Source organism: Telopea speciosissima, chromosome 3 (assembly GCF_018873765.1).
Source record: "Telopea speciosissima isolate NSW1024214 ecotype Mountain lineage chromosome 3, Tspe_v1, whole genome shotgun sequence".
Lineage (NCBI taxonomy): Eukaryota > Viridiplantae > Streptophyta > Magnoliopsida > Proteales > Proteaceae > Telopea > Telopea speciosissima.
The window spans coordinates 56256800-56272733 of NC_057918.1; the positions used below are offsets into that span (position 1 = coordinate 56256800).

General features: G+C 38.8%; 1 protein-coding gene across 3 annotated transcripts in view; it reads right to left on the minus strand.

Moving 5' to 3' along the window:
• LOC122656605 (vacuolar sorting protein 39-like) overlaps positions 1-15934 on the minus strand; it is a 35367-nt gene that overhangs the window by 17569 nt on the left and 1864 nt on the right. For all 3 annotated transcript variants that reach the window (XM_043851200.1, XM_043851201.1, XM_043851202.1), the window contains exon 3: positions 789-901. In XM_043851200.1, coding sequence (XP_043707135.1) covers positions 789-901 — 113 coding nt within the window. The remainder of the gene's footprint in view (positions 1-788; positions 902-15934) is intronic.

Below are 15934 nucleotides of genomic sequence, written 5' to 3' on the forward strand. Positions count from 1 at the left end.
TATGAAATTTTTAGATTTGACAAAAAACTTAGCATTAGAAAGTTGCAAATTTCACCTACCACCAAAAATCCAGTTTTTGTTCTTGAACTGGGGGGGGTGACTTTTTATCCTTTTGGAATTTTATTTTTTAACTATTTTTATTGGATTCAAATAGGGGGTATTTGTTTATTTATGAATAATAACTTAAGTAAATGAAATACATATTTGTATTTCATTTACTTAAATGATATTTGGCATAAATAAGTGCTAGAACCTGGTCCGATACCAGTTAAACCAGTGCAAGGCACCCTGCACTATGGCGGCAGTCGCCTAGGCCCCTAGAGATCTGCCTGGACGCCTTGGCGACGCCTTGACAACAATGATAAAAAGAGAACTCATAATTAGTGATTATAAATAGGACTCCAGACTCCAGACTCCAGACTCCAGAGAATGTTGGAAGAAATAGAACATTATATGCACTTGAATAGGAGTAGTTTCAGGGTCATGGCCTTCTTAGTCTTGGTTTCACATCATATTCAATTTATACCAGGAAATGTTAAAAAGTGACAAGTTTAAAATCCAAAATATAATAAAGGAACGTAAAAACAAATCAAAAAGAGAGGGAGAGAGAAAGTATGAGTCACAAAAAGTGTAAATCAACGAAAAGGCAATAAGAAACAGAATGTTTTGTCCAATCTACCTTGAACATGCACAAGTACGTGCTACTAGAACAGCATTTTCTAATTTGAAGTGTTAGCCGAGAAGCATGTATGAAGTTTGACATGAGAAAATTTTAGAAAAATAATCACCGGATGTGAATAGAAGCTTCCTTTGCTGCTCGAAGGTTTGAATCCTCTGGTGGAAGCAACTTACACAAAGCCAAAGCCTCCTCAAAATCACCAGAAGCTGTTAATTGCACTATCTGCATCTCATAATGCAAAAAGAAAATAAAAATGGAGGGCATCATCAGTACTATTCAACGTTCAAAAAAGTAAAATATACATAACTCACAGAGCAAGTGCCCAATGTAAAAATCTGACTAACAGGACACTAAAGAAAGATTAGCAACAAAACTGAACTTTATTATCTGAACTTCAAATGCGCTGATGAACAATTCAATCTCAGTTGACTAAGTCAAAGTCTGGCTGGGAATTAAACATAGAGAGGAGGTTTTTAAAATTCAAACAGATTTTTATCTGCTTAGGAACCCAAAATACATCCTAGTTTCTATCATGTAGTTGGCATATAACTTTTTTGGCCACCACAAGCTCCTAGATCTCAGTAAAAGAAAAATTAAGAGAAGTCACACTGCCCACAAATTCCCTCCTAGTATCCCTCGACTTCAAATATTTACACACTCAAATAATAGGGTAGAATGCATTAAAATAAATCTTCAAAACTCCATTCAATACTTGGCAACATATTGTTCTGCTATAGATATGAGCTCCTATATTTGGCAAGAACTTTCTTTCTTCCGTGGGCATTTGCTTCAATCCAAGGAACCCAATCCGACTACCAATGGACCAACATACCATGTTCCAACAAGGAAATTCCCTACTATCCATTTGCAACTCATCCATGACCTCCCACAGGAAATAACGGTATAGCTTTTGAAGCTTAAAAGCAATGGAGGCATCTGGAATGAAAAACAGGGGATTGAAATTTCGAGGGACACAATGGTTTTCTTTGGTAAAGCTTTTCTGTATATTCATGCTTTTGTACATTGAGCATCTTATACCTCAGCTATAGAAAGGAAAAATAAAATAGTACAGGTTATCAAATAATGCCCAAACCTACCTGTAGAAATAAGTGAATGGCTTGATTGATCAATGAGATCAGTCAAGCTCTCTATTTATAATAATAATAATAAAAGAGATTACAAAGGGAAACACTGTTCACGACACTGTTCACGTGAACAGTATCACAGCCCAAGTATAACTCTAATTCTAACTAGTTAAATAGAGCTAGAATAGAACTAGGAAAGGGAAAATAACTAAAATAGAAATAACACCCATGGGTCGATCTTATATCATGGATCGACCCATGTCACACGTAATACCCAAATACCCATATTCCAACACTCCCCCCCAAGTTGGTGCGTAGATATCAGTCATGCCCAACTTGCACACTAGAGGTTGAAAAACTTTTCCACTTAAGCCTTTGGTGAACACATCAGCCAACTGTTCCCCAGATTGCACATAAGGAACACAAACCGTCCCATTATCCAGATTCTCCTTGATAAAATAACGATCAATTTCAATATGTTTCGTCCTATCATGCTGCACTGGATTATGGGCAATGCTTATTGCTGATTTACTATCGCAGTAGAGTCGCATAGGCAAAGTAATAGGAATACTCAAATCTTGTAACAAAGTCTTGAGCCACAATAGTTCACAAATACCAAGAGCCATAGCTCTAAATTCAGCCTCTGCACTAGAACGGGCCACCACTGTTTGCTTCTTGCTGCGCCATGTAACACAATTTCCACCCACAAATGTACAGTAACCTGTGGTGGATTTTCGATCATGGGAACCAGCCCAATCTGAGTCAGTGTAGGCCTCAATCTGTAGATGATCATGACGAGAGAATAATACTCCTTTACCAGGAGCCGACTTCAAGTATCTCAAAATCCTGAATACTGCTTCCAAATGATTAGACCGGGGATCATGCATAAATTGACTGATAAGACTCACAGCATAGGCAATATCAGGCCTAGTGTGAGATAAATAAATTAGTCGCCCAACTAGCCTCTGATATCTCCCTTTGTCCACTGGTTCACCATCAGTGTCTCGGAAACGAGCATTTGCCTCAATGGGAGTATCCACAGGAGAACAGCCTAACATGCCAGTTTCAGAAAGAAGATCTAGAGTATACTTGCGTTGAGATAAGAACAGCCCTTGAGAAGAATGGGCCACTTCAATCCCTAGAAAATAGCGAAGTATGCCTAGATCCTTGATTTCAAATTCCTTGGCCAAATAATTCTTCAACTTGGAAATTTCAGCAGGGTTATTTCCAGTTACAATTATATCATCGACATATACTAGGAGGAGAGTAATAATGTTGCCCAATGTCTTGATAAATAAAGTGTGATCTGCATTGCTTTGTTTATAACCAAATGTCAACATCGCTGTCTGAAAACGACCAAACCATGCACGTGGTGATTGTTTCAGACCATACAACGCACGCTTAAGTTTACAAACCTTGCCATGAGTTGCAGCAGATGAGAACCCAAGAGGGACATCCATATATACCTCTTCCTCTAATTCACCATGGAGGAAGGCATTTTTAACATCAAGCTGCTGTAGACTCCATCCTAAGTTCACAGCACAAGAGAGAATTACCCTGATAGTGTTCATTTTGGCAACAGGTGCAAAAGTCTCCAAATAATCTATCCCATATGTCTGAGTAAATCTGCGAGCAACCAGCCTTGCTTAAAAACGATCAACAGTTCCATCAGCTTTTTGTTTAATTACAAAGACCCACTTGCAGCCAACAGTCTTCTTTTGTGGTGGAAGTGTGACAAGATCCCATGTACCACTCTTCTTTAGAGCTAGCATTTCTTCGATCATGGCCTCCTTCCACCTAGTATCTGCAAATGCCTCCTGCCAAGTCTGTGGTATGGAAACAGAGGATAAAGAGGAAACAAAAGCATGAAATGATGGGGATAAAGATTCATACGAAACAACCTGTGATATTGGATGTTGCGTACAAGACCTTTTTTCCTTTCTAAGAGCAATGGGTAGATCAAGTGATGGATCAGAAGTAATAGGAGAAGTAGCAGCATCTAAAGGATTAGAAATATTACCAGAGGAGGTGTCATTCGATCCTGGGTCAGAGGACAACTCTTGGTCTGGTAATGCTGCAGTGGTGGGCTATTGTTGCCCTTTTTTCTTTCGATAATACTGCTGTGTGAAATCTTTCACTTGTTGTACCTGCTGCTCCCCTTGAACATCATTATCTAAAGGTACATGATAGTCATCAATAGGTTCATGTAGAGGAGGAATGGGAAGCGGCACTTCTTCTAGAGTAGGAATGGACTCCCCCTGAAGAGGTGCCGAAGATGAAAAGAAAGCCACGGCCTCATGAAAAACGACATCCATGGAAACAAAAACACGACGAGATGTAGGATGATAACATTTATACCCCTTTTGGGTGGGAGAATAACCAATGAAAATACAGCGGAGACCGCGGGGATCAAGTTTGCCATAGGCATAGTGGTTTCGAACAAAACAAACACACCCAAAAATTTTGGGAGGAATAATATAAGAAGAAGACTCCTTCAAAAGATCAAGAGGAGATTTATAGTCAAGTACACGAGAGGGCATCCTATTGATAAGATAAGCAGCTGTTAAAACAGCCTCTCCCCAGAAATGAGAAGGAACATGCATTTCAAACATAATAGACCGAGCTACAACAAGAAGATGTCTATTTTTGCGTTCAGCTACTCCATTTTGAGGTGGAGTGTCAACGCAATTGGTTTGATGAATAATACCCTGAGTAGCAAGAAATAATTGAAAGGCTCCATCTAAATATTCACGACCATTGTCACTCCTGAGAGTTTGAATGGTAGCTTGAAACTGAGTTTGAACCATGCTATAAAAGACTTTAAAACAGGAAAAAACTTCACTCTTGTGTCGCATTAAGGAAACCCAAGTGGTGTGTGTGTGGCAATCAATAAAGGTGACAAACCACTTAAAGCCAGAAATAGAAGAAGTACGTGAGGGACCCCAGACATCAGAATGAATGATAGAAAAAGGCTTAGAACATCTTTTATTTGAACTAGAATAAACAAAACGAGTTTGTTTTGCAAAAACACAAGCCTCACATAATAAAGAGTGAGGGTTACAATGCTGAAATAAAACAGGAAAAATCTTAGCTAAGGTTCCTAAAGGTGGATGGCCCAATCGATGATGCCATCGGTGCAATTGAGATAAATGATGTTCGCGAAGTAGCGTGAAGAGCCTGGCGGACATAGTACCAGCATTAGAGATAAGATCATCGTCAAGCAAGTAGAGACCACCACGCATTTTACCAGTTCCAATCGTTCTCCCTGTCCCCAAGTCCTGAAGGACACAATGTGAAGGATAAAAAATAGCTTTGCAATTGAGATCAGATGTCAAACTACTGATAGAAAGCAAATTTGAAGTTAACTTAGGAACATGTAAAACAGAGGACAAAGATAAAGAAGGAGAACAATGGATGGCTCCCTTCCCTGAGACAAAGGAAAGAGAACCATCGGCTATTTTAATTTTATCTTTGCCTGAACAGGGAGAATAACGAAAAAATAAATTGGATTGACCAGTCATGTGGTCAGTAGCTCCGGAATCAATTATCCAAGGATGAGATAATGCCGAAGCACAATGACCAGCAAAAGAAATACCTGGTTTGGAGAAAACAAGGTTCGATTCAGAAGAGGGAACCACAGTCGAGGTAGAGGCAGGTGCAGATGAAGAGGCTAAGGTAGTCATCATACGACGAAAGGCAGCAAGTTCCTCTGCAGAAAGTGTGGTAGTAGGGGCTGTTTCAATAGCTTCAGAAAGATGGGCCTGTGTGCCACCACGACCACGGCCACGGCCTCGACCACGACCACCACTACGACCATCAGAAGAGTCAGATGGCCGACCATGTAACTTCCAGCAAAAATCCACAGTATGTCATTCCTTTCCACAATGAGTACATTTAAGAGGTTCCTTCTTAGACGAGGAACGTGTACTAGTACTAGAAGAGCTACCTCTAGAAGAAATTAAAGCAGATCTCTCTGGCTGTGTAGTTGGTAACATGGTGGAACGACGAGTATCTTCCAATTGTATCATAGAGTAGGCTTGCTCCAAAGTGGGAAAAGGTGAACGACTCAGAACTTGAGACCGAAGCTGATCATATTCCACATTAAGGCCAGTCAAGAAAGTGTATACTCTGAATTTATCCTCCCTAAGCTGAAATTTGGTAATATCAGGAGGACAATCAAGCTGAAAGTTATCATAATAGTCAAGCTCTTGCCACAGGCTACGGAGTTCACAGTAGTATTCAGATAAAGTAAGTTCACCCTGTTTGGTTGCATGGATTTTTCGTTGAATATCATAAACTTGTGCGTCATTCCCTACCTGGGAATAGGTACCTTTAACAGCTTTCCAAATTTTTGCCGCTGAATCAAGTAGTGTATAACCACGGGCAGAGAGTTGCTGGAACTCCACTTGTCTTGTAATGTACCAGCTTCACTTGGTTTGACAGTGGTACCATATATATATATCCCTTATAGCCCCTTGAATCAATGGAAAGAAACATTTGTGTAGACCAAAGTAAATAATTAGTGCCATCGAGCTTTAACGGGCTGACTGGAAAAGAGGGATAATCATATTGGGTCCCTTGTGTAGAAGATTGGCCAGTGTTGGTGGTAGCAGTGGATGCAGCTGAATCAGGCATACCGATAGAACTTCAGAATCGAGAAGTGCAGGAAATTGCGAATATTCGCAATAGGTAAATAGGCAGCAGTTCTTCAAAATAAATTCCGCGAGTTGTATAAATAAACAACTACGAGTGTTGTCAAACAAAGAGAAGCTGCAGATCTGTATACGAGAAAAAATTTGCGAGTCTTCAAAAAAATACTGCACTCCTGCAAAAAAATCTGCAGATCTTCAACAAAAAAGCTGCTGCAGGTCTTCAATAAAAAACTGCTGCAGGTGTTTTAAAACAGTTGCAGGTCTTCAAAAAAAAGAGGAAAGGAGTTTGCAAATCTTCGCACAATATGGATTTGCAGGTCTCAAACAAAATTCTGCAGGTCTCGAGAAAAAAATCTGCAGGTCTCGAGAAAAAAAATTTCAGGTCTTAAAACATCTGCAAGTCTTCTAAATAAAATTTTGCAGTGCTTCAGTCTTCAAACATGGAGAAAAAATACTGCAGGTCTTCGAGAGAAATAAATCTGCAGGTCTTTAATCTTCGAGAAAAAAATCTGCAGGTCTTCTAAAATAAAATCTGCAGTTCTTCAATTTTCAAACATGGATCTCACTGTGCATGGAGATCATAAAATAGGATAAAGTAAAGGAGGTAAACTCTAGGGCAAGTACTACATCATATTTAGATCACCTCAAAGTACTGCCCCCATGAAATAATGGAAACGAGAGAAGGAGGGTCTCGGTTGATTTAGGGTTTTAGGGTAATGGGTTAGTTGATCTAGGAGAGATCAATTGTGGAGGGAGACGATGGAGGAGAGCAGAATTAATTTCTCAGATATCAAGTTTAGGCTTTGATACCATTTAGAAATAAGTGAATGGCTTGATTGATCAATGAGATTAGTCAAGCTCTCTATTTATAATAATAATAATAAAAGAGATTATAAAGGGAAACACTGTTCACGACACTGTTCACGTGAACAGTGTCACAGCCCAAATATAACTCTAATTCTAACTAGTTAAATAGAGCTAGAATAGAACTAGGAAAGGGAAAATAACTAAAATAGAAATAACACCCCATGGGTCGATCTTATATCATGGATCGACCCATGTCACACGTAATACCCAAATACCCATATTCCAACACTACCTAAATGAAAAATGCAAGAGGATGTATTAAGCCTCATGGGCTTATAGGAGATGAACAGTTGAGAAAATTTTGTCAGAGAAGAGCTAGTAATGCAATCCGGAGTTTGAAAACCCTGGTTCAGATCGCTTATGGGTCCACCCAAGGGAATAATAGGCAAAAAATATAAGATAATGGTGATTTTGTAAATTAATTGAAGTTTACAAAGGGGAGTGGCAACCTAGTAAATAAACAGAATCTTAAAGGCACTTAGGTCTATGAATAGAGACAAGATTGGGTTTAAGAAATAATGAATAATGATTGAGGGTAACCTTGGCATCAATGTAAAAGAAAGATAACACTAGGAATGAGCTTAGAGAAGGGTATTTTAGGAAATACAGAAATATAGGTTAAGTAACTCACACGATATGAGGCTGTCTTCAACCTTGTACAGGAGCCAGCTAGAAAGGGGAAGACTTGCAGCAATGGATCTCTCTCAAGAAAGCTCCAGCTAGCCAAAAATTGCAGGGGAAGGTTGAAATTGATTAGAACTACAGGTTGCACACCATTAACAGTCCAAACTGAAAGGGAGGAGATTTACCCAAGCTCTGCAATTGCTACCAGGCAGCGGTTGCCGGGCAGACTTTATTTCAGGGAAGTTAAATCACAGCATGGAGGTCGTTTGGGAAAGGAGACTCTAGGGTTGAGTCGCCCTAATATTATGATCTTACACACCGAACAGCAAGGAGAAAGAAGATGTGAAGAACAGTTACCAACCGAGAGTGACTATCCGAAAGGAGAAGTCATGTTCAATGTGGAGGGGGGACATAGTTAGTAAGTTCGGGTACAGCAATAATACGGGAACGGATACGTACGGCAATTAATTGGCTCACATGGCAATAGTTCGTTTTCAAAAATCTGGCACAATAAAACCTGTACGACAATGATACGTACGTGTTTTGATACGGTTGCTCTAAAATAGTACGGGAGCAAAAATACGGGTATCCAAATAAAAAAATCTCGAAAGTTTCCTTAAAAACTGCGATAATTCATTCTAATGATACCTATTCATTAAGAATAACACTCAACTGGCCACCAATACTATTAAACAATTGCAACACCCAACCATTTATAATCAATAAAATAAGAAAACACTAACATAGAATTTTATTACCCTAATAAAATACAGAAACATACCAATTTGGATATAGATTTAAGAGGATCGAGGGATTACTTTCTTACAATCTTTGTTACCATTGTTCCCTACACCCTAACTGTAAAATCCTTTTCTTGAGATCCAAAGGACTACAGGTTTAATTTGTGGAGCCAGTGGACGGCCACCATGACTTTGATCCCATATGGACCATTACATACTAAGACATTGCTTTATCACAATATAAGTTAAAAAATGAACTCACATCTTTATGGACTCTGACTATTTGTAACTGTTCGAAAATATATAGAGAGAACCCAGGGCTTTATTTAGAACAACTACATGCAAAACACAAAAAACTCTTTGAGAAAGTTGAGCAGCAGAAGCGGATGAAGACAAATGGGAGAAATTTGAGCAGCTGAAGCAGTATACGGCAACTAATACGCGAACTTACTAACTATGAGGGGGGAGAAAGGAAGAAGCTTCAGCAACAATCCGTCGACTACAGGCCACACAGCCAACTCAAACAAATTCAATTCAATATTCCAGTCAATCTCTGATCGATTGTTACATACAACCATATAAAGATAAAGAAAAGACTCCTAGCAGAAACTTCTGAAACAACCCATCTCAAAATAGGAAACTAACTCCAAGTAATTCACCTACGTAGCTAACCAACTATATAATAAATAATCTCATAAAAAACTATATAATAAATAAAATAAGATAAAGCTAAATTACAGAACTAACCCCAAATAAATAAATAAACCCCTACCAGACCATATCAGACAAAAAGCCTGGGTTGGGCTGGTTTTGTTTGGATTTGGGTTTGGGTTTGCAAAGCGGGCCGTAACGGTCCAGCCAAGATAATGCCACTGCATCAGATAGTTACCAGAAAGGAGCTCGCAGAGGCAGAAGAAAGAAAGAAGGAAACAACCTTTCTCTGAACTCCGGAATTTTCGAATCCTCTTGGGTGGAAAGGAAGGCAGATTGGAATAAACAAAACAAAACAAAATAGAAAGATCTAATAGACAATAATTTCTTAGAAAAACTCCAAATGCAATGATTTCCATCCCCATTTCCAATAACAACTGCAAAAAATCGGGCTATGAGTCAAATAAGAGAAGGTTTTCGGACTTAACACAGTTTTTCATCAGCTTGGGAATCTGAACACCTTTAAACTACTATTTAAAGAAGGGCCAACAAAAGTATTTGTGTCAAATGAAAGCTTGTAGAGTTCACAAAAATGAACCATGTCAAGAATCTCTGCACAAGACAGATTCCCTCAAATTTGGTCTTTGAACCCACTCATAACTTAATAGTAGAATAGATTAAAAAGAAATCTCCATTCAATGTTTCTACAACGGACAAGGACGTCGTACAATTCTGGTTTGGTAGCCAATGGTTTTAACGTCAGTGCACTGGTTCAAATAGTCTGCCGTCAATGGGTTGCCTAAATGAGTTAAAAATGCTATAAATATTAACTATAGCAGCAAGGAACACCAACAAATATGTTTATTGCAGTGGTAGTACCTTTGTTACACATACAAGGACATCATTGGTTCAAATCACTCTTTTCGTGAAAAAGACATCCCACTGTAACCCCCAGTCCAGCAGTAGGATTGCCTGGTTAGAATGATTTGGACAATCCAATCTTACAGACTCGACAGTTCTTTGACAAGGTTTGCAATTTCAACAGGGAGGTTGTAACACCCCACATGCATGTCATAATTATTTTATTGATACTTGGATGGAATTGAATATTTTTAATACTTCTATGAATATTTTATTAATATTTGTATTATTGTGGGAATGCCCTATTATTCATTGGTATTATTTATATGATGTTGTTATATTATTTTAATGAGTCTTAGTGCTGCTGGAGCAGTGAATTGAAAGCAAATGATGCAGGTCCAAGCATTAGAAAGAAGAAGAAGCCTTGACTTGGCTGTTTTGTGTTGGAGCCTTTCTCTTTTTCCTGTACTTAGTTTTTTTTTGAGCTCTTAGATTGAACTGGTCCAACCAATGGTCCAATTTAAGTGACTCTTTCCTATTGGCTGTTTTTTGTTTTATTTCTATTGGCTTTTAGAGCATCTTTTATATTTTTGTTTAAACTTTGTTTTAATCTCCCCCCTCCACGATTTTAAGAGGGTGGAGTTGTTTTGTGACTAGGATTGTAACTAGGACTCAGATCTGGGATTCCTAATCCAGATTTGAATATCTGTAAGGCCTTTTGGCCCTTTTTTAAAACTATAAATACTAGTAATCATGGGCAGGCTCCCTCACTATTTTCCTGCATAAAATTTTCCTGCTTTTCAAGCTTTGCTGCTGCCATTGTGCTGCTGCCTCTGCTCCTTGTGAGTGTTTACATCCCTGAGGATCTCAAGGTGGTGAAGGGTAGGTGGACTCCTGCGACTCCTTGCATTGCGAAGATCAGGAGGTCCTTTCAAATCATTCAAGCTGCTACCATTGTCCTGCAATACAGTGAGTTTGAATCTGTTTTTTTATTTAAAACTTCTTCTACTTAGACCTAATCTACAGTCCCCTCCATCCATCAACCTAATTCTCCATTAAACCTGCACTCCTACCTCCACTAGGACTCCCCCATAATTCCAGATTTAGCCTTCACTTTCAAACCCTACTTCCAGCCTACATTCCCCACATCACTCCCCACACTCAACCTTAACCCTAGCCCTTAGTCTCCACTATAACCCCTCCATTCCCCCACTCTATTAAACCTAAAGAACCTGCAACTCGATTCTGCCCAACTGCAGAATTTTAGAACCCTTCCAAACCCTAATATTCTTATGCCATTAAAGCCTCCTAAACCTGCATATTAAAACCCTATAAACCCCATTACCATTATTTAACCCCAACCCTAATTCTGCCCAAATTAGCCTAAGCTGTCCCAATCGACCACCCTTGTTTGGTGATCCTATTACCCTGGTTCCTAGTGGGACTACTCCTACCTAGGACTACGTTAGGAAATTAAGAAGAAACAGAGAAGTTGAGTCAAAGGTGAGGGATCCATGACTATGTACTATAATATATTGTATGCATGTTGTGTGAGGCAAGCATGGGTATGAATTGTATGATGTGATGTGTTATTGAATGATGCTTGATTTATATTTTGTTATATGAATGAATGCCACGTGAATGCTTAAAGTGTTTACTTGATATTACTTGAATGTAAAACGAACTATGACATGAGATGTTTATATAAAATGATAAGCATATGATTTATGAATGTGATATGAATCTGATATATATCATGCAATGAAATATGTATGAGAACGATTTCACATGTTATGCCAGTAGAAAGTAATGAATGATTGTGAAATGAAAATGGTAATGACGAGATGGCAGTAAATGAATGAAAGAGAAATACGTATATATGTATGGTTAATGGTAACTTTGTAAAACATTTCTATGGCTACCACCCCTTTCCATTAGGGAGTTATGTATTGGATGAGGGCCTTATGATGAGTAGAACCACGCCTGCTCCAAGGCTCCAGTCGCCTGGAACAAGGTGTAGATGTGGCCTACAATGAACTAGAGTTTGTCCTCCACTAGGGCTATGGTGCCTATACACATGGGGGTAGACATGTCTAGTATGATGTTTATAGATAAGGGTTCCTCCCCCAGGGCTCCGGTGCCTGGATGCATGGGAGTAGAGCCCGTCTATATTAGTATGATGCTTATTAGATGAGGGTTCCTCCCCAGGGCTTCGATGCTTGGATACATGGAAGTAGAGCCCGTCTAAATAGTATAATGTTTATTAGATGAGGGTTTCTCCCCCAGGGCTCCGGTGCTTGGATACACAGGAATAGAGCTCGTCTGTAATGCTCACCATATCATCCTCCCCAGGGCTGCAGTACCTGGGAATACGAGTAGAATAATGACACGAGGTCGACTACCACCCTCAATGATTTGTGCACTTCGGCAGTTCACTAAATGGCCAAGACCTGACCTAACTAATTAAGGAATGAATTTCTATGGTTTGTCATTTATGTCTTTGTAACCATTATTATATCTTTGAATGTTTGCATGTATAGAATCATGTGTACCTCACTGGGCATAAGCTCATCCCATTTATGTTGACATTTTTCAGATGAGGAGGCTTGTACAACTCTAGTGTATGTGAGTTGAGAACCCAGGGTTAGGACCCAAAAGACATTTTGTGATGTTAAGAACAGTTGACTTTTTTATTTGTAAATAATACTTTGGTATGTTTGATTCAGTTTTTTGTATATGCATAAATGTAGTTATTTGCCACCAGTGCATAAATTAACTTTTAACTAAACTTTTATGCTTCCGTTGTGTCGTATGCGAGACTGGGACTTTTGCTACTACTTTTACAAGTTTATTTGTGACCCTTCTGGGTCAGCACTCACGAGAGCAATGCCTTGAACCCTGTCTAGGCTCGAGACATTACAAATAGTATCAGAGCAATTCAGCTCTGACGTATGTAAACATAGAACTGGTGACATAGGATTAAAATAAGAAGATAAAGAGCATAATTACTATATGTGTTATTTACCCTACGTTGGACGAAACAAGATTGTTTGTCTGACGCGCCCTGTCTATCTTTAATTTGTGGTTGCCTGAAGAGTGGCACCGCGTAGGAGGATTGAATCCCCTCGACCACTTCCAGCTGGGGAAGAGGATCCGGTACCAGAGGTACCAGTCCAGGAACAGCCAGATGAGGGTATTCCTGCACCATCTATGGAGGGTACTATGATAGATCATGAGAGGGAGTTTGAGGAGTTGTTTTGTTCTACTCCACACTTTGTGACCATAGATGAGTAGGAACAGTCAAAATGAGAGTGAACTGACTTTAGAATTTCAGCGCTTAGTGGAAGCATTTGAGCGTGCCACGTACCTTTCAGTTATGAGGCGTGCCCTAGTAATTGAAGGGCAAGGCAAGGGAATTCAAAAAGTAGAAGATAAAGGGTAGGGAAAGCGGTTTCACCCAGCTCAGAGTACTAAGGGCAATTTAACCCAAAAACAGCAAAAGACCAACCCTGGATAGGGAGCATCCATTGGAAAAGATCCAGAACTGTGTCGTAAATGTGGAAAACACCACCATGGCCAGTGCAGATCTGGCACTGGAATCAATTATATGTGTGGGAAGGTGGGGCATAAAATGAGGCAATGCCTTGTGGGAAATGTTCAGGGGAACAACAACAACAACAACGACAACAAATTAGCTAAGGGGGGTTAAAAGCCCCAGGTGCAAAGGAGGGACTTGGTTTTTACCCAGCAGGATGCAAAGGCATCTTCAGCTGTAGTTGCAAGTGTGATATTGACTTAAAAAGTTTTGTTTATTATGTTCTTTAATTTGAATAGTATGAGATTATTACATTTTATTGATTTCAAGTATGGTAATGAAATTTTATTTTGTTTACATGAGATATGTAAACAATATTGTATTTCTTATTATTATTTTAACAGTATTTCAGAGTTGACATATGGTTGTTGCTCTAATTGGACAACAATTGAGTATTAGAATGAGTCTAATCTCAAGTCATGTATTGTCGATGGATGTCCTCGATATGTTGGATGCATTCATGTACTTATTTTATTCTTTTGGGTTAATGTTTCTCATGTTTCTTTTGTTTTACAAGCGTGAAGATATGTCTTCACAAGGCTGGTGTATGTTTTCAGTTTTCTTTATTTCATTATTTCGATATTCAGTTTTCTTCATTTTATGAGGGACGATGTTTTTCCTCTGAAGTTGTATTTGCTGATTTAAGATGTTTTTACGATTTTATGACAAGCTCGTATTTAGATCTTTCCATATTTCTTTTATTTTAAGTCGAGCTCTTGTCATCCTTGACACTAGTATGTGCTTTCTTCATTGTTTTAAATATTAGTGCTCTGCTTTAATATGTTTCTGTTTTACTTCTTACTTAACGATTTTCGTAGTCAACTTTACATTGTCGTTTGGGTTAGAATTCATTGGAACAGTAAGTTCTGAATAACCCATTCTTTTTAAGTTGTAAGTTTAAGTAACCAGCTAAGAAATTTCAAGAATGAAATTTTTACTAGGGGGGAGAATGTAACACCCCACATGCACGCCATAATTATTTTATTGATACTTAGATGGAATTGAATATTTTTAATACTTCTGTAACTATTTTATTAATATTTGTATTATTGTAGGAATGCCCTATTATTCTTTGTTATTATTTATATGATGTTATATTATTTTAATGAGTCTTAGTGCTGCTAGAGCAGTGAATTGAAAGGAAATTAAGAATAACAGAGAAGTTGAGTCAAAGGTGAGGGATCCATGACTATGTACTATAATATAGTGTATGCATGTTGTGTGAGGGAAGCATGGGTATGAATTGTATGATGTGATGTGCTTATTGAATGATGCTTGATTTATATATTGCTATATGAATGAATGCCATGGGAATGCTTAAAGTGTTTACTTGATATTACTTGAATGTAAAATGAAGTATGACATGAGATGTTTATATCAAATGATAAGCATATGATTTATGAATGTGATATGAATCTGATATATGTCATGCAATGAAATATGTATGAGAACGATTTCACATGTTACGCCAGTGGAAAGTAATGAATGGTTAGGAAATGAAAATGGTAATGAAGAGATGGAAGTGAATGAATGAAAGAGAAGTATGCATGTATGCATGGTTAATGGTAACTTTGTAAAACATCCCAATGGCTATTGCCCCTTTCCAGTAGGGGGTTATGTACTGGATGAAGGCCTTATGATGAATAGGACCACGTCCGCCCCAGGGCTCCGGTCGCCTGGAACAAGGTGTAGATGTGGTCTACAATGAACTAGAGTTTGTCCTCCACTAGGGCTACGGTGCCTGGAAACATGGTGGTAGACATGTCTATTATGATGTTTATAGATAAAGGTTCCTCCCCTAGGGCTCCGGTGCCTAGATACATGGGAGTAGAGCCCGTCTATATTAGTATGATGCTTATTAGATGAGGGTTCCTTCCCTAGGGCTCTGGTGCCTGGATACATGGAAGTAGAGCCCGTCTAAATAGTATGATGTTTATTAGATGAGGGCTCCTCCCCCATGGCTCTGGTTCCTGGATAAACGGGAGTAGAGCTCGTCTATAAGGCTCACTGTATCATCCTCCCCAGGGCTGCAGTGCCTGAGAATACGAGTAGAATAATGATACGAGGTCGACTACCACCCTCAACGATTTGTGCACTTCGATAGTTCACTAAATGGCCAAGACCTGACCTAACTAATTAAGGAATGAATTTCTTTGATTTGTCATTTATGTCTTTATAAC